The following is a 23892-nucleotide window of genomic DNA, read 5'->3' on the forward strand; positions in this document are numbered from 1 at the left end:
GAAGACAAGCCATAATATGCTAAATAAATACAATAATTTAATCTAGGCCATTTTTGATATTTTACAGATAAATAATGGATGGTTTCTGCGATGTAATTTATTTTCATGACTGAATCAGAAAAGAGTATATAACAAATGGTGCAGCCATAAATGACAGAGATTAGTCTGTGTGTTGTGTGCACATAATATGTGATAACTTCAGTGGAGTTACTCTTGACTCATCAAATATTTACTTCCCAGGTATATGTCTACTCCTACCCGTATTACCCAAATTCTGGAAAACCTATCTATTCAGGACAGCATTTAAACACATGCTAAACTTCCACTGACGTCAAAGGGACTTAATACGGATAAGATTTCAGCATGATACTGCTCCCACAGAAATCAATAGGAGATTTCCCATTGACTTTGATGGACCAGGATTGGACCCATCATTACATTTCTTTAAATACAGAGTTTGTAGGATTGGGCATTATACACCCAAAACTCCAATGTCCTCAAAAAGAAAAAAAAAATCAACATTATGGCCCACTGTAGCTGCACCATATATGGCAAAAAAAAATTCCATTGGAAATATTTTGGGATTACTTTTTAAAATTTCTCTCTAAAATTGTGCAAGTAAAAATTACACAGTGTTAATTGAGTGCACAATTTCAAAAATCAACTTTTGAAAATCTGACCGTAACATTTACTCCCCACTTGTCACACCATCTGTGGTACTCTTATGCACCAGGAGATATGCACAGTAATATTCTGAGTAAAAACAACACATTTTGAAGTAAATATGAAGCACCAGAAACTATAACAATTGGTAGTAATGTTAATTAACAGTTACCCGTTCATTCAAGATGGCTGATGCTATTATTGCAGTAGATCTGCTATTATCTAAAAAGATCACGTGAAGCTATAATCTAAAACAGAATCAGCAGCAGAGGATTACTACAGCTGCAGTACATGTAAGACAAAAAACCACAATATTAAGCTCCAGTCCTGCAAACATTTATGCATGTGCCTAACTTTACCCTCATAAATTGTTCCAATGAAGTCAATGGGGCTACCCACACAAATACATAGGGGCTGTAAAAAAAACTGAGTCAGAGTCTGATTTGACTTACATCAGTTTTACACTTCTTTGCCTTTAATAGGGCTGTTCCTGATTTAGTCCACTAGATGTGAGATTAGATTTAGGCACAAAGACAGAAGCTTTTACTGTATGAGGAAAATTATTATTCAAAGGATATAATAAATTACCTCCATGAGGGAATCATAATGTCATCAAGAAGCCATGAGTGTATTTTCCCAACTGTTGGTCATTTGTTCAATGCGTTGGGCAACATTTTTGTACTACAGAGGTTCAAGCAGAGTCATAAGCAGTTGCTGGTGGAAAGGTTTAAAAAAATGCTCTTCTGCCCTGCCAAAAGAGCCCCCTTAAGCTCTGGGCAGATTTTGCCATGTTTGGCACATGTCTGAAGAGGGTCCTTAGAGGAAAAGTTCTGAGAACACTTTTCTGTTATAAACTACAACAGAAAGAAAGAGACAGAGAGAAAGAGGGTCACACACACACTATAAGAAAATCATTTTACTGCCTTAAGGGACTAAATGCTTTCAATGACAGTCATGGACAATTAAAGGAGTTTGAAATGTGAGGGAATGAAAGCTCCTGAATGAGATTTAAACTTTAATAATTAGTGAGCTGTTAAATTATCAATGAAATTCTAAGTGTATGCTAAACTTAGAACAACACAGCTCTCAAAACAGCTCTATGCAATAAGGTATAAATTTGTAACAGTGAGAGTAATTAACCATTGGAAAAATTTACCAAGGGTCATAGTGGATTCTCCATCACTGACCGTTTTTAAATCAAGATAGGATGCTTTTTTTCTAAAAGATATTCTGTAGCAATTATTTTGGGGAAGTTCTATGGCGTGAGTTATACAGGTGGTCAGACTAGGTGGTCACACAGTAGTCCCTTCTGGCCATAGAATCTATGAATCATGTTGTTTCCGCCTGCACTGCACCAGCTCAAGGCCAAAGGAGAAGTTGGGTAGTTCACTCATTGTCTGGTAAGGAAACTCTTGCAAACAGCAGGTCACTTCAGGGAATTAAATGACAGGTAACACTGAATTAAATAGGAGCTGACCATTGTTTCTCTGGCTTCATGAAAAAGTTAATCACAACACCACATTTTAGTGAAGACTTACAATAGCAAAGATGAAGTTTCTCCAATTACATGAGTGATCTCTCACATTTATTATGAGCCCTTGAACTGACACTAGATTTTTTTTTTTAAATCCAGGTTTTGTTCTTAGTTCTCTTCTGATCTCAACAAAATTTTAGTTCTGATTAATAAGGTATATTTTAAAAGTGTGAGTTCTAATATGCACAGAAGAATAAAATGTAAAACAAAATTATTCAATTTATAAAAGCTACTGAAATATTTCAGTAAAGGAATCAACTTAGAAAATTCCAGTTTGCCTTTTGCAGACACGGTAGTTTAAAATAGTTTAATTCACAGTATTTCAGGTTAAGTGAATATACATTCACACTCTCTGAACATCTTAGTGTTTTAAATCAACCAGACTACCACTGCGGTACAGGGCTTGCAGAATGGAGGGAAAACATTTAAATCATATATTATTAATGCCTGACGTGAGGGAGCAATAACTTATTTTTTACTCTAAAAATCTTCAGTGGTAATAAAACAATAGCAACTGCAGGCCCAGATAAAGATCAAAGAAAGAACAACGTCCATGATTTCTCAAGTAATAAGAGCCAGGTATTCTTAGAATGCCTGAGCTAATCAATACTAATGAACTGACAGCTGGGACAAAGTGAAAACATGATTTCATGTCATACACTGTTGAAGCTCTGAAATACAACAAAACTCTTAAAACACTAGCCCAATCACGCAAAAACTTTGCACATGGAACTTCTGTTGCCTTCAACTCCTGTGCCACACATAGCAGGTATGGACTCACTTTTTAACAAATACCACTTCCTGCATCTTTTCTTTTTTTGTTTCCATAAATCCCTATTATTCCCCCACTACCCCATCCTTATTTCAAAAATGATTTACCCAAACACATTTACACATTTATCTGCACTTGGATTCCAAAGTGACAGAGGTCTTATAAATACACACACATGCTCCCCCATCCTTCCTGAGAAAACACAAAAACAACTACTCTCTGCTCTCCACTCTTCTGCAGCCTCTTTATTGCTTCCTTCCTCCTGGCTTGCAGCTCCTTCTAGCCCCATTACCACCACACACACACCCTGTCTCCCTCACCCTAGCTCACTCATTGATCACTCTAAACAAATGTAAAAACTGAAAACAGAAATAATTTTATCCACTGAATCAGAATTCTACATTTTATGATTCACACCAGGTGAGCATCAAGTTTGTAATTGCTCACTCTTAAGCTAAAATTCTTTAGCCTGGGAAATCCTCAGATTTAACTCCCATTTTTCTGGGCATCTGTGATGTGGTATTCACTCCACACTAGCCTGGAAAGGGTTAATAAGACTGACAAGGGCCAACTAAGCAGATAGGCCACACTTGAGGAGAATCAGGTGGCCTAAGTAATCCCTGATTTATGAAGCAGCTCAGCTGAGAAGGAACAGACAGGGCTAGTAAAAAGCCAGGAAGTTGTCACCAAAAAGGGCTGCAATGAGGGAGCCTGTGGCTACTTTCTGGATTAGAGAGGGAAGGAGGAAAGCCTCGGGGAAACAGTGCAGGAAAAGGCTCAGAAAAACATCACAAGTATGTATCCCCAATGTGCAGATCTCACAGCTGGACAACAATGGGAGTACTTTGGAAATCCTCATAGTTTAAAAACATAGAATCATAGAATATCAGGGTTGGAAGGGACCTCAGGAGGTCATCTAGTCCAACCCCCTGCTCAAAGCAGGACCAATCCCCAATTAAATCATCCCAGCCAGGGCTTTGTCAAGCCTAACCTTAAAAACTTCCAAGGAAGGAGATTCTACCACCTCCCTAGGTAACGCATTCCAGTGTTTCACCACCCTCCTAGTGAAAAAGTTTTTCCTAATATCCAACCTAAACCTCCCCCACTGCAACTTGAGATCATTACTCCTTGTCCTGTCATCTTCTACCACTGAGAATAGTCTAGAACCATCCTCTTTGGAACCACCTCTCAGGTAGTTGAAAGCAGCTATCAAATCCCCCCTCATTTTTCTCTTCCACAGACTAAACAATCCCAGTTCCCTCAGCCTCTCCTCATAAGTCATGTGTTCCAGACCCCTAATCATTTTTGTTGCCCTTCGCTGGACTCTCTCCAATTTATCCACATCCTTCTTGTAGTGTGGGGCCCAAAACTGAACACAGTACTCCAGATGAGGCCTCACCAATGTCGAATAGAGGGGAACGATCACGTCCCTCGATCTGCTCGCTATGCCCCTACTTATACATCCCAAAATGCCATTGGCCTTCTTGGCAACAAGGGCACACTGTTGACTCATATCCAGCTTCTCGTCCACAGTCACCCCTAGGTCCTTTTCCGCAGAACTGCTGCCTAGCCATTCGGTCCCTAGTCTGTAGCGGTGCATTGGATTCTTCCATCCTAAGTGCAGGACCCTGCACTTATCCTTGTTGAACCTCAGATTTCTTTTGGCCCAATCCTCCAATTTGTCTAGGTCCCTCTGTATCCTATCCCTACCTGCCACCGTATCTACCACTCCTCCTAGTTTAGTATCATCCGCAAATTTGCTGAGAGTGCAATCCACACCATCCTCCAGATCATTTATGAAGATATTGAACAAAACCGGCCCCAGGACCGACCCTTGGGGCTCTCCACTTGATACCGGCTGCCGTCTAGACATGGAGCCATTGATCACTACCCGTTGAGCCCGACAATCTAGCCAACTTTCTACCCACCTTGTAGTGCATTCATCCAGCCCATACGTCTTTAACTTGCTGACAAGAATACTGTGGGAGACCGTGTCAAAAGCTTTGCTTAAGGTCAAGAAACAATACATCCACCGCTTTCCCTTCATCCACAGAACCAGTTATCTCATCATAGAAGGCGATTAGATTAGTCAGGCATGACCTTCCCTTGGTTAATCCATGCTGACTGTTCCTGATCACTTTCCTCTCGTGTAAATGCTTCAGGATTGATTCCTTAAGGACCTGCTCCATGATTTTTCCGGGGACTGAGGTGAGGCTGACTGGCCTGTAGTTCCCAGGATCCTCCTTCTTCCCTTTTTTAAAGATGGGCACTACATTAGCCTTTTTCCAGACGTCCAGGACTTCCCCCCGATCGCCATGAGTTTTCAAAGATAATGGCCAATGGCTCTGCATTCACAGCCACCAACTCCTTTAGCACTCTCGGATGCAACACATCCGGCCCCACGGACTTGTGTACGTCCAGCTTTTCTAAATAGTCCCTAACCACCTCTTTCTCCACAGAGGGCTGGCCACCTACTCCCCATGCTGTGTTGCCCAGCGCAGCAGTCTGGGAGCTGACTTTGTTCATGAAAACAGAGGCAAAAAAAGCATTGAGCACATTAGCTTTTTCCACATCCTCTGTCACTAGGTTGCCTCCCTCATTCAGTAAGGGGCCCACACTTTCCTTGGCTTTCTTCTTGTTGCCAACATACCTGAAGAAACCCTTCTTGTTACTCTTAACATCTCTTGCTAGCTGCAGCTCCAGGTGCGATTTGGCCCTCCTGATTTCATTCCTACATGCCCGAGCAACATTTTTATACTCTTCCCTGGTCATCTGTCCAATCTTCCACTTCTTGTAAGCTTCTTTTTTATGTTTAAGATCCGCAAGGATGTCACTGTTAAGCCAAGCTGGTCGCCTGCCATATTTACTATTCTTTGGACACATCGGGATGGTTTGTTCCTGTAACCTCAATAGGGATTCTTTGAAATACAGCCAGCTCTCCTGGACTCCTTTCCCCCTCATGTTATTCCCCCAGGGGATCCTACCCATCAGTTCCCTGAGGGAGTCAAAGTCTGCTTTCCTGAAGTCCAGGGTCCGTATTCTGCTGCTTACCTTTCTTCCCTGTGTCAGGATCCTGAACTCGACCAACTCATGGTCACTGCCTCCCAGATTCCCATCCATTTTTGCTTCCCCTACTAATTCTTCCCGGTTTGTGAGCAGCAGGTCAAGAAAAGCTCTCCCCCTAGTTGGCTCCTCCAGCACTTGCACCAGGAAATTGTCCCCTACATTTTCCAAAAACTTCCTGGATTGTCTGTGCACCACTGTAGTGCTCTCCCAGCAGATATCAGGATGATTAAAGTGGCCCATGAGAACCAGGGCGTGTGATCTACTAGCTTCTGCGAGTTGCCGGAAGAAAGCCTCATCCACCTCATCCCCCTGGTCCGGTGGTCCACAGCAGACTCCCACCACTACATCACTCTTGTTGCTCACACTTCTAAACTTAATCCAGAGACACTCCGGTTTTTTCTGCAGTTTCATACCGGAGCTCTGAGCAGTCATACTGCTCCCTTACATACAGTGCTACTCCCCCACCTTTTCTGCCCTGCCTGTTCTTCCTGAACAGTTTATAACCATCCATGACAGTACTCCAGTCATGTGAGTTATCCCACCAAGTCTCTGTTATTCCAATCACGTCATAATTCCTTGCCTTCACCAGGACCTCCAGTTCTCCCTGCTTGTTTCCAAGGCTTTGTGCATTTGTATATAGGCACTTGAGATAACCTGCTGATCGCCCCTCATTCTCAGTATGAGGTAGGAGCCCTCCCCTCACAGACGTTCCTGCCTGTGCTTCCTCCCGGTATCCTGCTTGCCCACTTACCTCAGGGCTTTGGTCTCCTTCCCCCGGTGAACCTAGTTTAAAGCCCTCCTCTCTAGGTTAGCCAGCCTGCTCGCAAAGATGCTCTTCCCTCTCTTCGTTAGATGGAGCACGTCTCTGCCCAGCACTCCTCCTTCATGGAACACCATCCCATGGTCAAAGAATCCAAAGCCTTCTCTCCGACACCACCTGCGTAGCCATTCGTTTACTTCCACGATTCGACGGTCCCTACCCCGGCCTTTTCCTTCCACGGGGAGGATGGACGAGAACACCACTTGCGCCTCAAACTCCTTTATCCTTCTTCCCAGAGCCACATAGTCCGCAGTGATCCACTCAAGGTCATTCTTGGCAGTATCATTGGTGCCCACATGGAGAAGCAGGAAGGGGTAGCAATCCAAGGGCTTGATGAGTCTCGGCAGTCTCTCCGACACATCGCAAATCTTAGCCCCTGGCAAGCAGCAGACTTCTCTGTTTTCCCGGTCAGGGCGGCAGATAGATGACTCAGTCCCCCTGAGGAGAGAGTCCCCGACCACAACCACCCGCCTCCTTCTCTTGGGAGTGGATATACCCAGCATTTGATCAACAACTAAACATAAATCTGGATTTATACCTGATTTTGACTATTCAGGGAAGGCTTCTCTGGCACAGGTTTCTTGACAAAGGAGCCCCCGTTCTTTGCAAACAGGTCTCATCTCAGACATGACAAACTCATTACATCAAATACATTGCTCACAGGATAATTGTCCACAAAGGGTAACATGTAAGGTCTCTGTTGAAAGCTTGTTCAAAATCATGGCATAATGTATGTAGGGGTAATACTGAAGGAATAATGTAACTATATTGTCGTTTATGGCCCTAAGGTCTCAAAGTTAAAGGGAGTCACCATGGAGTGATTTTTTTGGTGATGGCCTATTCAAGCAGGAGGGAGTTGCCTCCCTCCCTGGTTAGCCAGTAACATAATGCAAGGTTCAATTGTCTGCCACTGCCCCATCACAGAACAGTCAATGGAAAACCATCAGAATCCTCCCGCCAACAATCAAAACCACTTGGAAACAAAAAGGAAACATTATAACAGACAGGGGATCGCCCTGCCTATGAATAAAGACAAAAGACTTTCAGTATAACACAGTGAGGAGAAGCACTCTGAATCCATTCACTGATCAGACATTTTGTTGTGCAGAGGTATTTTTTGTGAAAGGCTGGACCCTGGTTCCTGTGAAGCCAGTGAGCTCTGCAACAGACTGAACTTGGCGGGGGGGGGGGGGGGGGAGGGGGGGGAAGGGGAGCCTACTATTTTCCCCTGTTCCTACTAGAAAGGAAAGAACTATTCATAGGTGTAGGTCCTAGTTTGCGTTTTATGATTTTGCTTTGTACTGTAACCATTTGTTCCCCGTCACTCTCTCGTTTCTAATGGAATCTCTATTCTTTCTTAAATAAGCTTATTTTTGTTTCATTGCAAGTGCTGTGTGTTATGCAGGAGCGGTAGTTTAAGGTAAAATTGGTAAAATGGGCTACATTGATTCTGAGGGTCTGGGATTTTGTGAGTAGCCAGTTTCAGGGGCAGATATCATAAGGAAATGCTTCAAGGGAACCTCCTATCTATGCCTTGCAGCTTAACAGGCCTGGGATAGCCTGTAGGTAAGTAGTTGAGTGACTGAAAGGATGGTGGTGTTGGGGACCTATCACCCGCTGACCACAAGCAAGACTCCCTCTCCCTCCTTTAACTTAGGAAAGCATGGAATTCTGAGGGGGGGAGGGTTGAAGAAGAGGGGGAAGAATAGAATAAACTTCTTCCCCCTTCCCTCCTCTACTCAAAGCACCCAAAAGGCTAGAGGAGCAGGACAGTACTGAAGACCCATTCCACCTTCAGTTAGACCAGAAGGATGTAGCAGAGTAGTAAAAAACCCTTATCTCCATAACAGCTAGGATGCTGTGGAAGAGACAGATGGGAGAGAAACACTCTCCTATCTAGCCACTCCATGAAAGGCAGCCAGAACTCTCTGGAAAAGAAAAACAAACCAGTATCCTTTTACCTTCTAGCAACTGAAAGGGGATGGAGCTTCAAATTTAGAGTCACTTTTTAGCCAAAGACTAATATAAAAACATGGTGTCCCTAAGCAGCATCTTCAGGAAAGCCCATGGAAATTCCAGCTCCCCTCTGAACAGCTGGGGATGGCCGGAGGTCAGAGCCCTGTACTTACCTTTCTCATCCTCCAGCAAGTAGGTATCAGCCACATTTTTTAAACCCTACATAAATTCTTCACAAACTGATATACACAGAAGCATCCACCACTGAAACAGAGTCACAGCAACTGTTTAATAGTGCACAGAAACATTACAGAACACTTTAGAAAAGGGAAAAGAACGTGGGGTAGAGTCTGCCGCATCCAGCTTTTGCTGGGTGCAGACAGGAGAGAGGCCATCAGAGAGCCATATACAAATTGCCTGTGCTCTGCCTTAGCTGCAACTTGCTTGAAGTCACACCATAGACAGGTGAGGCCAGCTAGTGCATTGTGTTCCAAGCACACCTCCTCCCCACACTGAAACGTCCCACCTAATACAATACAGCTCTGTGCCTGGGAGTACTGGGAGGGAGACGGATCCAACCTTACTTGCTCTACTCCAGCAAAGGACTTTAAGGTTTTGACTCCGTATAAGCCTTTGCAGCAGTGCAAAGGAAGAGGAACAGGGAAAACTGAAACAGTATGGAATTTAGGTAGACGGGAGATAATTACCCCAAACTGCAGGTTAGCCACAACTCTTCAGAAAGACACCCTGGGCCAAATTCTACATTGATTTACAGTTCATACAATCTACTCTTATTAGAAGTGCTATGAGATTTTTAATGGCCAATCTTTAAGTCTCAGAAGCAGGCTCCTCCAGCACTACAGTCCCTCCTAACAGTAAGCTACGACATTAGCTCAGTGTTAACACAGACTGATCAGAAAAATTATTCTGAAGTGGAATATGCCTGAAAATGTAACTAAAAATGACATATCACAAATGTGTCATATAGAACGTATCTCGTAGGCTGGACCTCTCTGTCAAGTCACATTTACTAGCTCCAAAAGTTTATGTCCCAAAAGAAATCAGTACTTCCTGTAGCAGTTCGTGGCAGGTTGCAAGTTGCTGCATACAGTATACAGTGCAGCCCAAAAATCAAGCATGTACCCTTCACTTCAGTGACATGCATTCCATAACAAGTTGTAGCCCTCTCCCATTTTTTGGATAAGCAAATTGTATTCTGTTGTGTTCTTCTAATGCACAAAGTATTACAAAGCAGATAGGAGTAAACTGTACCTGTTTGGCTTACTCCAGAAATCTGCATTTTCTGACGTGGTGCCAAATTAATTTTCACCTATATTTTTTCAGTTCATTCATGTTGAAAGGTGCTTCCTACCTTCTGAAATATCATACTGCTGCTCAGGAGCAAATGGGCATAGTTTCTCTTTAAATAATGTGAAACATATGGCAAGTGGATTATAGTAGAACTTTACAAAGAATTTCCCTCCTTTCCCCCAAACCACAGTTATTCAAATATTATCCCAAATGCGGTCCTTGCGTAGGCAAAATAGGTGAAATTCCCACTGCACAGGTCATAGGCTATGTGAGAATTGCAGGAATGGGTCCTATGTAGTGCTCCCGAGTGCTAACATTTCCATTCGTTTTTACAGTAGCAGAAACGGTATGTCTGTGGATGTTTTAGGGGTTCACCATTTCCTAAGCACTGTCAGGATCAAGCGCTAGAATGTAAGCTCTCTAAGGCTAAGACTATGGCCTGGTCTACACTGGGGGGGGGGGTCGATCTCAAATACGCAACTTCAGCTACGAGAATAGCGTAGCTGAAGTCGACGTACCTTAGATCGAATTAGAATCACTTACTTCGCGTCCTCACAGCACTGGATCGACCGCCGCCGCTCCCCCGTCGACTCCGCTTCAGCCTGTCACCCTGGTGGAGTTCCGGAGTCGACAGCAGAGCGATTGGGGATTGACTTATCACGTCCAGTGATCCCCAATCAATCGATCACTACCCACCGATCCAGCAGATAGTGTAGACGTGGCCTATGTTATTACCGCTACCGCCCTCCTCCTCCCCACCCCCACACACACTTCATTCACCTAGCTGTTGTGGCTTGCCTTAAACTAGGACTGTAAATTCTTTGGGGGCAGAGACAGTTTCTATTATACGTCTGTGCAGTACCTAGCACAATGTAGCCCTAACTTGGTTTATGCATCAAGATTCTAATGGAATGCAAATTTATTATGTGAATAATTCAATGTACATCCAAAATAAGGACATTTACATATAGATACACATTAAAAGATTTGGTACTGGAGATAGAACACAAGGGGAAAACTAGTGCCCAAGTTTAATATTTAATCTTTGATAAGCACTATCAGTTACTACTATTTGCAGAGTATTTGTTTACATGACACAAATATCCTCTGCCAACGTATTGGGAGTGAAATTTGTCTAAATTAAAATTAAAAGATAAAACATTGTTTCTTAAGGTCCTGCAAATACTTACTCATTGGCGATGTCATGAGAGACAAAAAAGATGACTTTTTCAACCAGTGTAGCTCAAATAAGTTAGCGTAACACAATCAAAAAGCCCTGTTAGGATGCTGGCTAACACATCTGAAGATGTATTAGATGACTATGTTATAGCCTATGCTCTCACCAACCATCTCCCTTGGCTACAACCCAGCCAACTAATACATCTTCAAACATGTTAGCCTGCATCTTAGCAGGGTTTCAATGGTGTTAACTTAAATTTACTCCATTGAGCTACCATGATTGAAGAAAAAAAAAAGGTATCTTTTTCAACCATCAAGACAGGGTCTTATGTCCAGTGCTTACTAGCATGAAGTCAATGCAGAATGCCTGGTTTTTGCAGCTTTGAGCCCTTAAGAAGGACCACAAAAGGTTTGGATTAAGGAAGCATGCACCGACCTGCTTCTGCTTGATCTGTTTCAAAGTTTGACAGTAACAGATAGCCACTTGCATTAGTGTCAACATTCTGATAACTTTCTTTCAATACCTGTCACAAAAACAGTGACAGTATCAGTATGTCAGCTGTATTATCAGTCACTATATAGTTGATCATACTTAATAACATCTTCAAGTGCAGAGAATCCTAACAAGCATCACAGAATGCAACTACTACAGAGCCACAGAGTCACCCAGATCATTTGGACTTCAAGCTGGTAACAGCATTCATTCGGTGAGTGGCTGCCTCCCACCCTCTCTCTCTCCTCAATATATTAACTTGCCTCAATATGGAGCCAGAGTTTGTTTTCAAACTCTTTACAAGATCACTGAAAGAAAAGTGGAGAAATCCTATCAATGTGCCTCTGGACTGCTTCCAGAGTTGCGTATTCTCTTAGCAATTGCTCTGGAAGCAGGCCAAAAATGGGCAATGTTCTTGCAAATGAACTCAAGTACAAGTTATCATTTAATTCCTTTGTCAACATGGCTGTGGTTAGAAATTAAGAAGCCTATTTAATAAACAATTTACCTGAATTCCAATTACCAAACACTGATTCCCTTCCCCCTCCCCCTTTACCCCTGCTTTCCCTTTGGCTGGGCACTTTCTCTCCTTTACTGAAAGTCAAAGAAAATTAGTATTATAATTATAGACCTATCCATGGTTCACATCATCAACTGTGAGTTAACTAAGATGCTTAAAAAAAAAAAAAAAGTCAGTGTCTCCAGAGAAAACCTGTGAAGGTTTCAGAATGTGCTCTGACGGGGGCCAAATGATTTTAATACTTTTAACAGAGCCTAGACACACCGTATTGAACTGATTTTTGTGGGCAGTTTTCACATTATAACTCTTAATGAGATCACCCTCCACACGGTAGAAACTCAGCCCTTCCCCCACAATGCTGAAAGAGAGCTGGAAAGATCCCAGACCAACTCCACACACTCCAACTATGTACCAAATCTTCCATTGTAAACCCCTGCTGAAGGCAATCATGTGAATTTCCTGAAGACTAAGGATTCAGGATCAGACACTGCTTGCTTTCTTCCTTTCAGTATGAGCCAAATTCTGCAGTCCTTTTCCAATCCTTACACAGACAAAACTCTCATTAAACTCATTGACTGCAGGGTTTAGTCTTAGACCAACCCCAAAATAAGTCAGATATATGTCACTCCCTTGATTTTTCAATGCCTGTAATGGTTTTACTTTTTGGTGTTTTCTCACTTTCACATTTATTTTTATATCATTTTTTCTGCAGCACTACAAACAGACAAGTATGTTTCTATCATACACTACAAGAAAAATCTGATGGCATATCAGTTTCTGTGTTAAATATATTTGAAACCATTACTCACTATACAAAGTACCTAGTATCCTAGAACCTTCACTGTAAACAAAACAGCCCGATTGTATCACACTTATGCTCAGAATTGCCTTTGTATCCAAGTAGCCCCATTTACTTGCAGAGTAAGTATATGAATACAGGTGACAGCATCAAGACCTAAAGAGATTGTTTTCAAAAAGCAAACTACGTTGAGATTTTTATTCACTAGCCAGAGTGAAAATGTTAATCCTGTGTGTTACTCTGAAGTGTAACTGCTTTCCAATAATCTAACACTACCAGATGAACTACATGCTGAAAATACAAAATAGAAAGCTCTCCATAGTCTTGGATTTGCTGATAATTTAACTAGTCCCAATGTAATCCATAAATAACCCAAAAGTTTTATTTTTAAGATTCTAGCTGAATTAATTTTATGTAAAAATATTGACTGAAATTCTGCCACTCGATATTTTGATATATTCTGTTTGAAAGAAACAGATTTAAAATAAATAAATCTACTGCATTTGCACAGGAGTGAGAATGAAATGCAGATTCAAAACTTTGTAGCTCAGGTTTCATTTGGAGTATGTGCTATACATTAATAAACATGCTTTAGCACAAATTCCATATATCCTGAGTTTTATTTTCCTTATAATTTTCTGTCACAAAACATATGGAACAACAGCAAGTAGTTTATATAATGCTCATACACAAGAACGTTAATAAGGTCTTCTTAGCAAGATACAATCTGTTCAGTAGCATTACGAAGAACTACACTGGATGTCATCCTGAGCTTATTTCTGTGTGAATTGTAATTTCTGCAACTGTATTTACATTAAACTGTGCTCTGAATTGCCTATTTTATATTTGAAAATGCAATATGCAAATGTTGACTTCCATTCCTGAAAGAGCTGATTGATTTAAGTTCGCCAGTGTGAAGTGTATAGATTCAAATGCTCAAAGTATTAGTATGGGCCTAATAACATATTTTGATGCAAAGACAACAGAAATGTGACTGTAGAACCCACCTGCTATTGTAGGATATTATTAAAAGTGTAGGTTTACTCACGTTCACAAGTGTCTCCTTTTTGCTGGTACCCAGCTTTGCAGATACACTTTCCAATAGGCACTAACCATTCTCCTTCTGCACTACAGTGCATCCTAGGAGAGTTATCAGCCTCCTCTTCTGCGCTGCTGACACAAGTTCCTCGTACCTCAACTAGAGAGGAAAATTCTGAGCCAGTCACTGTATCTGGAAAAATAGCTAAGTTCTCAATAATAGACCAGCATTTCTTGTAGTAGACTTTGACAGAAACCAAAGCAATGCAGGCACCTACATCTTGAAATGCAAGATAAAATCCTTTCTTGGACAAAGGTCCAATCTCTCTCACCTCTGTGTTAAGTTTCATTTTTCTCTCCCCAAGGTCACCTTGGGTAAAACTTTCATCTGCTGCAATGGTGTCTATTTTTACATACTGATTTTCTCGGATATTCCTGCCATTGTCGTAGTCTGTTTCATAATAATATAAGTTAAAAGTTTCTTTACATGTCCCCAGTACTCCAGGAAGACTGTTACAATCCCTCAGAGTGAATTTCAGTTCTACAAAAATCCTTTGTGCATTGCCTTTTGCAATCCAGTTAGTCCGAAGCCAGTTATTTTGGTTAGGTTCCATGACCTGGCATACCTGGTATGTTCGTATAGGAGTGTAATTTTCATCCAGTCCACTAATTTCTTCCCACTAAAACAACAACAAACAGTTATTAATACAAGACAGCATTTTACTGCTGTACTAAATCCGTACATGTATAAAAATACTCTGACACAGATCTGGTCTTCCTTCTTTGTAAACAGTGAAGCCTCATAAAAAATAGTGGAGTACTATTAAAATGCTAATGTTTTGTGTAAGAAAAGTACAAATTTTAATGGCGTTCTAGCTTGTGTTCCATGTATTTTAGCAAGTAAATAACCTTCAAAATACATTATTCATATTACAACAGTTTACAGTTACATTAATTACAAGTTTTAGAAAGTAATGTACAATATACTCAAATACTGCTTATAGTTGGGGTTCAGTCCTACATTCTCTTACATCAATCAGAATTTTAGGTAAGCAAGGAAAGAAAAAGGTGGTCAATGATTTGCTGCTAGAAACAAATCTATAATCAACAAAGAAGTCTCAGAAACTGAGAGCCCTTAAACTTGCAGACCTTGCACACCTAAACCTCAGTGACACTTTCAGGTGTCATCGGCGATGAAGTGAGCTGTAGCTCACGAAAGCTTATGCTCAAATAAATTGGTTAGTCTCTAAGGTGCCACTAGTACTCCTTTTCTTTTTACTCTGCATTTGAAATTATTATTTTTACACTTTAATTTATTACTATTATTGTGATCATCATCACATTTTGCAGGGAAAACAAACTGAAAATGGAGAAAAAAGAAATCATGAAGTTTTGTCACTTTAAGCATTTAGGGCCATTTTCAGCTCCCATTTACAAACTACAAACCTGATCCTGCAAACCCCTACTCATATGAATAGGTTCACTGACCAATGGTAAAACAATCTTATCTCACTACAATGGGATTTCATTTGAAGTCAATGGGGTTACATACTTGAGTAAAGGCTAATCATCTGAATAAGGATCTGCAAGTTCAGGGCCTGCTTTCCTTCTTTTTCCATTTCTCAGTCACTATGGTATCTAGGCGCTAAAATGGTAAATGCACAATAATTCCATTGTCTTTACAAAGTTGGAAACAAATCCCAGACCTACTGAAGTCAACATCAAAACTCCCACTGAAATCAGTTGGGCTAAGGTTAGACCCTTATTCCAGATTTACCCAGGTATAACTAAAAGCAGAATCTGGCCCTTACACCTTTTATAAATGTATTGCAGTGCTCAATTAATAGCAGAAATTACAACTTAAATAAAATGGGAATCTTTTAAAGAGTTCAATTAGTTAAATGGTGTCTAATAACACAGCCAACTAGAGCTCAATCCCTCCAAGTGCTCAGACCATTTCAACAAAGCACTTAACAATATGCTTAACATCAGTGAAACTACTCATGTGCTTAACATTAAGCATGTGCTTTATTGGATTGGCTAGAGCACACAGCACCTGCCAGGACTGAACACCTAAAGAATGTGCTGTTACTGGTAGGCAGGCAGGGAAGGCAAACACGAACAGACATTGGTTTCTCAGACCAAAAGTCATGCAGCATGCAATATTTCACGAGCCTACTTGACAGCAAATGAGATCATTTAATGTTGCTCCACTACTCCAAGAAAAGTAAATGTTGATGAACTGATGCTGGAAGTTATTACCACAAAATATATTATGGCTGTAAGTGTTGAAATGTACAGAAGTTGTAAATATCAAAATGCATTTCAAAGTATTTCAGTTACTATAGATATGGTATATATGGTACCACACATCTGGTATTAGCTTATAGTAAAATATTATGAAATGTTTCTATAGTTAACAAATTATTACATTTTAAAACCTAATACTCTTTAGAAAGGAAGAAAGCTTATCTTCCTTATACATTTAGTAGATTTTAACCACCAAGATTTTTTTCTCCTGTATGGACTAGTATTGATAAGGTTAGCAAAAAAACAACAACAACAACAAAAGAGAAACACGGCCATAGAGCAGGGCTTTTGGCATTACTGCAGTACAAAGAACAGTTCACAAAAAGGGCTCAGCGCCTAAGTTCACTCTGAGAGTTTCATTCTGCTGCCCTCATTCTCAGTTTCATTTTGAGTATTTTATGTTTTATCTCATGTAAGCAGTTTTCCCACCATGATCGAGATCCTGCTCTCAGATTTCCAAAGTTACAATAGTGTAACACCTTTGAAGTCAAATGAGTTACCCAAGCGTATCCAAAGAGCAGAATACAGACAACTGATCATCTGCATTCCTTTCTTCCCTCCCCAAAATCCTCCAGAATAACCATAAAAATACAAAACTCTGCATTGGGTAGGGTAACACAAACCAGAAGAAGAGCCAGAGATTCCATGCGTGTTAAAATCCTACCACACCAATATAATTAATCCTGGAGGTGCTCAGATTACTCCTTTGGATGGAAAAAAAACAATCCAGTAGAGATCATCTCTTATGCTAACACCCATCGTCTCACCTTACCCATCTTTCTAAAACCACGGGGAAGATCATAAGGATAGTTTATATGCATTTCTTTTTTGGTTTATCTGAAAAATTTCAATAGTAATAGCTGTACTACTCAAACATTCCTCTGAAAGAGTTCAAACTTCTTCCCCTTGATAGGCACACATTATACATACTTCGGAATATAATTGTATTTGTCGACGATATTTGAAAACTACTGCTTAAAAAATCATCTTGGAATGATCTGAACACTATATTTGACTTTTCAGACACTTAACTTTTTTTATTTCTCTTTATCCCATTGTTTTTATATATATGTGAAATACATGATGTTCTCTCCCACTAATACATATCGTATACCTACACCATATTACATGTTAATTCCTTTAGTTATTTAAAACATGTTTCATGCCACTCAGAGCCAGAGAGTACATTTGCCACTGAAATTTAACTAGCATACGATGATGTATTGGTTTCTCTCATCTATTTGTGCATGTTTTCATGATATTTGTACTACATAGGGGAGAATTAAATGCAGCTGAATTTAACCAAAAATTGTACTATATTTTTAATTTTTTAATAACTCCGTTAATAAATTGTAATTTTTTGTTAGTTTATAGGAAACTACTTTTTAGCCATTCTCTCTGACGATCGTTTAGCTGTTATTTTAGATTCTCAATGTTCCTTTGAATCCATATTTCTAACCTTACAAAGTCATCTTTTTACCATTTGTACAATATTAGTCAACTATGTTTCTACCTTTCATCCTCAAATACATTGGCAAAGCTCATACTTTTATTACCTCCAGGCTAGACTACTGCAATTCTCTTCTAACTAATCTTTCAGACACCTCTATTAAAGGGCTTCAATCAATGCAAAATGCTAATGCCGAAGTTATTATCAATCTTAAGCATTCGGCTCACATTATGTAGTTTCTCACGTCTTCAGACTCCTTTCCAGTTTGTGCTTGTATTGATTTTACGATCTCGCTTTTAAACTAAGACACTTTCAGATTTTCATTCTTCTTATTTAAAGGATTTGTTTCACTTTTATATCCTCACTTACACGTCACGCTCTTCTGGCTCCAGATTTCGTAAGGCGCTGAAGATTAAGGGCCTGATCCCGCAAGCCCTTATTCATGCGAGTAGCCCCAACAAAGTCAATGAGATGGCTTCCAGGAGTAAGAACCACTCACATGACTTCAGGTTTGTAGGATTGAGTTCTAAGGTAAATACAACTGGCCATACTCTCCTCTCTTGAAATGTTCTTCCTCAAGAGATGAGGGATATGTTTTTTCACAATTTCTAATTAAGACCTGAAGACACAGCTATTTATAACTTTTTAATAGACAATAAACATGACAATTAGCATAGGATGTCCTAAGTTTATCATTTGTGTAATGATGGATTTGCATGTTGATAAGTTTTCATAGAACATCCTGGAATGCATGTGTTCTAAAAGGCATTGCAGTATATAAATGAGAACTAGGCCCAAGCCACAAAATTTGGACTTAGAGCCAGATTTCAAACTCCTTAAAATTTGGGGATGTTCAGGTCTGGGTTTTGGTTTAGACCTATCTCTAATTCAGACATTTATATTTTAGAGCACTTCATACTACGCTATTCAATTACAACAAATATATTATATATAAAGTTCTTATCACTGTTTATGTGGAAAATATCAAATAACATGCTCTGAGGCAGTTTCCATATACAAATTTATTTGTTGCCTACAATGCTTCTAAAAAGAAAAAGAGAAAAGAAAAATATATTTAAAATACAGTGTCACAAGTACACAAAGCCTTCTAGTACACCACAAAGGATTACACTACAAAGCATAAAGCTAATAAAGGGGTTTAGGTGAGTTACTGAAGAGACTCTTCCTTGTAATTAGCTTACTTTTGTACACTGTAACCTGAGGTATGCTTCTTTTCACAACAGAAACTTAAGAGCTGTAAACACTCACTATGATTACTGAGGGAAATTTGGGGAATATCAGCTTGTTTAAAGCATGTTTAAAAATTTCTCTCGATGAGACACCCAGCAATGTTTGGACGATGGGTTTTTTTGTTTTGTTTGTTTGTTTTGAGTACTTACCCCATTAGGAGGAAAGGAAATCCACTCCAACTCTGTCTGTTGTGCTTTAGAGTCCAGCAATATTACTGCAAGAGAAAAAGTATCCGCTATGTATTAAAGAAAGAACTTAATAATTTTAAAAACTAAATCAAAAAGTTTGTGATGAAATTCAACAAGAATGTATATAAAGTCTTCTTTTTATCAGTCAAAATTATTTAATAAAGGAATAAATATATTATGTATATTCACCATTATATGCATGTTTGCAATTAGAAAAGTTTTTATATTATTTAAGGTATGATATTCACATTTTTATTAAGCAGAAATATTTAAATCTTATTTTTTTACTGCATCTTTGTCTATGCCTGTCTACATCTTATTATCTAAGTGTCATAAAGATTCTAAGGTTTAATCGTAAATATCTGTTCCTCTTGCTCCTTCTTACAAAGGATATTTCCCATGTACTTTTCATTAAAATTAGGATTTTTTTAAAAATGAAATTCAGCAATATTTCAACATTGTCCAGACTGATTTGGACACTGTTGGACACTACATCCTTCTTGGATCCCCACTCTGAAGTCAAGGGTATTGCACAAGGAAAGATGGTTCCTTAATATTTATGAGACTTAATTTAAATAAGTCAATATATGACAAATAAGCTTCCACAAAATAAGGATTTGTACTTATGAAGCATCATGCATTTTCAAAATACTGAACGCGCATATTAGTTAGAATTAATTCTTGTGCAACATTTTATTAAGTAAATATTTTCATATGTGTATGCACATCCAATGAGACTTCTAAAAAGTTCTGATACACAGAGCTGTTAATTAGATGTGACTTTCTGGTAAAAGTGTTTAATGCAGACTTCTCAATCTTAGTCCAATAAACAAATTGTTAAATATAAATATAAAATGTCCACTTTATTACATATTAAGGGAAATCATATTGATATTTTGTTAACTATCAGTTTGATATTATATTTAATGATAGTCTTAAATCTCAGAATATATTATTGCATATGTTTTCACAAAATTTCTAAAAAGCACTTACATTAGTTAACCTTGAAATTTCTAAGCAACTCTATGAAATAAGTTGTTAGATTGCATTTTAAAAAATAATCTTGTAAACTGGAAAGAAAGAAATCCTAACGTTATATCTGTATATATGTTATATCTGTCTATATATGCTACATTTTTGAAACAAAAACAGTCATATTTACTGCTTAACAAATAATTGTTCCATTTTTAACAAAAGAGAAACACATTTCAATTTCAAATAACCACAATATACATTTTAATTATAAAAAATTATTACATCTCTACCAATACCAATGTAAAAGGTTGTATATGAATAAGTAGTTACATATATTTTGATCTTCTGCTTTAATTCTTAAACTTGAATTCAGTATAATTAACTTTTTGTTAGGTTGAGCTATACCTTTGGTTTAGACTCCATGTCAAATATAATTTCAAATAATAGTTTTTTAAAACATTATTAGAAGGATCACACTTTTTTTCACAAAGGTTCATGCTGACACAGGAATAGCTAAAACATGTTAAAGACAAAACTGTAACTTCCATTTCTGTAAGCCAACATACACTTAAGCTAACCAATTAAATTTGCTCTTCTCTCTTTACATAGATTATCTTCTTAATTAATTAATTAATCTCACTATCTTAGGGGCTTTAACTAGTAAAACTACCTAAAGAAGAGTTGATGGTGTGTGTGTTGGCTTGCTAATCACGGACAATGCTGATAAGCTAAAAATTTAGGTATGGCGCAAGTTTAACCCATTCATCACCATGCCCATGCAGTAGTGGATGGACACACCATGTTGTAATCTGGCAGTAATTCTTCATAAAAAAAGCAGTATGAAAAGCCAGTGCCACACAGATGACCTTTACATGATCATATGTTGTACTCCTCACTGCACTAGAACTTACTGGGAAATATCTTTCCTAGTCAGACGTTTGTACAATGCCTTGAATAGGTAAAATGTTATATGAAATGCTAATTTCCTAGTGCGGGCTTAGTTTTTAAAAGTTATGTGGGTGACAGCCTTTTTTACTACACAGTTACAGTCTAGATCCAGCATGTCCCGTTTCTGAGATAAAGACACTTTCCCCAAGAGGTGGGAAACATTCTCCATTTACTTCCCAAGGCAGCCCTGAAGTTCTTGTATGCAGCGCTCAAAGTGAGCAGGAGCTGAGCTTCGGGACTTCTTCTTGTTGCAGAAACTGACTAGCAACGCTACCCAGTTTTGAAGAAAGGCAAGTCTGCCTGGTTCACTGCGTTACAAGGGACACAAGACAAAGCTGGGAGAGAGAGAGAGAGTGAAAAGTGGCTGGGGAAGTCAATGGGAGGCTTTAATCCGCCCTTTTCGGCCTGAAACATTCACTTCCCCGGTGCCCCTTGCGCTGAGCTCCCGTGCGCTCCCCGAGCTGGGGACTCCCCCCGCGGGCTCTGCACCCAGCCAGAGGGGCGCGCTGTTTGCGGAGAGCCAAGGGCAGCCTCTCGCCTCCTCCATACCCCTGACCCACGCGTGTTCTTCGGGGAGCTCTCCCCCTAAACCGCCGCCGGGGCCCTCACTTCGGCGCTGGGGTTCAAATGCCGCCACTCCGCGCTGGCAGGGCATCTCTGTGCCCAGCTGACAGGCGCAATCGTGTCCGTCCGTCCCGTCCCCCGTCCCCCCGCGCTTCAAGTCAATGGCAAAGGCTCCCGTCGGCGTCAACAGGGCCAGGATCTTCCCCCATGTGCTTTAGGGCTGAAGCAGCCTTTCCCAGCCCAGCAGCCGCAGCCTCCGGGAGGCAGGAGGGAGCTGAGTCAAAGGTGGTGTTTAACCTGTGTGCAACCTCCGAGCCCCGCCGCTGCGACTCCGCGACGGGCTGGAAGGCAGCGAACTCAGCGCCCAGTGTAAACCAGCGCGCACCGTGACCCCGGGCGGGACCCAGGCTCCATTCACCCCACACTCAGGATCCCTTTATTCCAAACTTTTCAGACCCGGCCTGGCTGGGTCACCTCTGCCCCTGCAAACTCCCGTCGCCCTAGTGATACCCCCATCACATTCTCTCCCTCTTGAGGCGCCTATTCATCCAGATCCTGCTGGGAAAACTTTGGGGACTTCTCGGCTCTCTCCTCCCTTACCCCCAGCCCCTTTGCCTGGCTACTTTCCGACGGAGAAGGAGCTGTCTGCAGAGGGCTGGATTCTCTCACCACCAGAGACGGTGAGGGCCAGCGGCAACGAAAGTTACTTTTGCGCAGGAGATTTCCGAGCCTGCAGCAGGTTAACAGCCACAGGGATCCGAAATCCCTGTCTGCCTGCTGCTCCCCCCCCCCCCACCCCCCTGCCAGCTCAGCCTATAGCCCACGAACTGCTGGGCGCTAGAAGCGGAAACACAAACTCGAGGTGTACGTGGGACTCTGGCCCGTCGAGCAGCATGTCACAGCTCCAAGCGCTCTCCCCACGCAGCCTGCACAAAGCAGCTGCCAAGCCCAGCTCCCCGCTCCCGTCTGCGCTTCGCTTCCGCTCACCTCCCCCATGCAGCCTCTCTCGCCCTTCCAGGAGTTCGTTCATTATTCCAGTTTGCAAATCTCTTCAAATAAACTTTGGAAATGCCGTCCAGGAAGGGCCTTTGGGTTGTTTTGTTTTTTTTTCTCTCTCTTCTATTAGGGACAAAGAACATCTTAATTGAGAGAGAGCTTAGTTGTAAAGCTCCAGCTACAGGCTCAGAAAGGTACTTTACCTTTATGCCAATGGTTCAGAGACGAATATTGACCTGTCTGGGAGAGGGGAAAACCCCCAAGCCCTCTCTTCCCAAAGATGGAAACTGATACCACACTATCATAGCGAAAAGGTCTCATTTTTAGATCCCCCCACCCCATACGAAAAGAAATGCCCGGACTGACTTTCTGAACTGGTTTGTATGTTAGTCTCCGATAGAAATTGTCCGTGGTCTCTTTTAGTAGGAAATATTATGCGTTTGTTTTATGTAAAATAGATTGATGCTGGAGTGATGGGATTTATGAAGCTCTGTTTGTGATACGAAGATGGAACAAAAATCTCTATCTATATACATCTAGTCAGAGATGCCTACAGATTACTATATAATATACACAAATATAATACATGTATATAGCATCCTATAGATCCATCCCTCGGAGACATTTAATCGTCCCCCAACATGATCTATGCCACATCTTTCCCCGTAGCGTCTCAATTCCAGCGGTTTCTGAGACCTGCAGGCCCGCATCAGTAGGAAACGGAGAAGCGGACTTTATTAGCTAGTTTATGATTGCCTGGGGGACTAACAGAAATCCCCCCCAACCCCTTTGGGGGTGAGCCCAGAGTAGTGAAACTCCGGTGCAGTCCTGGCTGTAGCACTCGGGTTGCGTGCCCCTGACAAACTACAGTAGCTTCCACCCGGGGCGGGGGGGAAGAGATTCTTACTCTCACCTTACTAGGAGTAATACTATTAGTACTATTAACAATTCAATAGACAGCATCCCCTGCAGTGACCGCCTCCCCAATATATCAGCTCTTCAAGTGCACTGCTGTGCAAACCCAGTTCCTTAAAGGAAATGCAGTTTGTCCTGACCTCC

The 23892-nt window shown here is 40.7% G+C and overlaps 1 protein-coding gene across 2 annotated transcripts in view; it reads right to left on the reverse strand.

The window, feature by feature from the left end:
* EPHA7 (EPH receptor A7) overlaps window positions 1-23892 on the reverse strand; it is a 176561-nt gene that overhangs the window by 152186 nt on the left and 483 nt on the right. For both annotated transcript variants that reach the window (XM_074948122.1, XM_074948121.1), the window contains exons 2-3: window positions 19312-19376; window positions 14162-14831 (exon numbers count right to left, since the gene is read on the reverse strand). In XM_074948122.1, coding sequence (XP_074804223.1) covers window positions 14162-14831; window positions 19312-19376 — 735 coding nt within the window. The remainder of the gene's footprint in view (window positions 1-14161; window positions 14832-19311; window positions 19377-23892) is intronic.

This window comes from Natator depressus, chromosome 3, assembly GCF_965152275.1.
Source record: "Natator depressus isolate rNatDep1 chromosome 3, rNatDep2.hap1, whole genome shotgun sequence".
NCBI classification, from domain to species: domain Eukaryota; kingdom Metazoa; phylum Chordata; order Testudines; family Cheloniidae; genus Natator; species Natator depressus.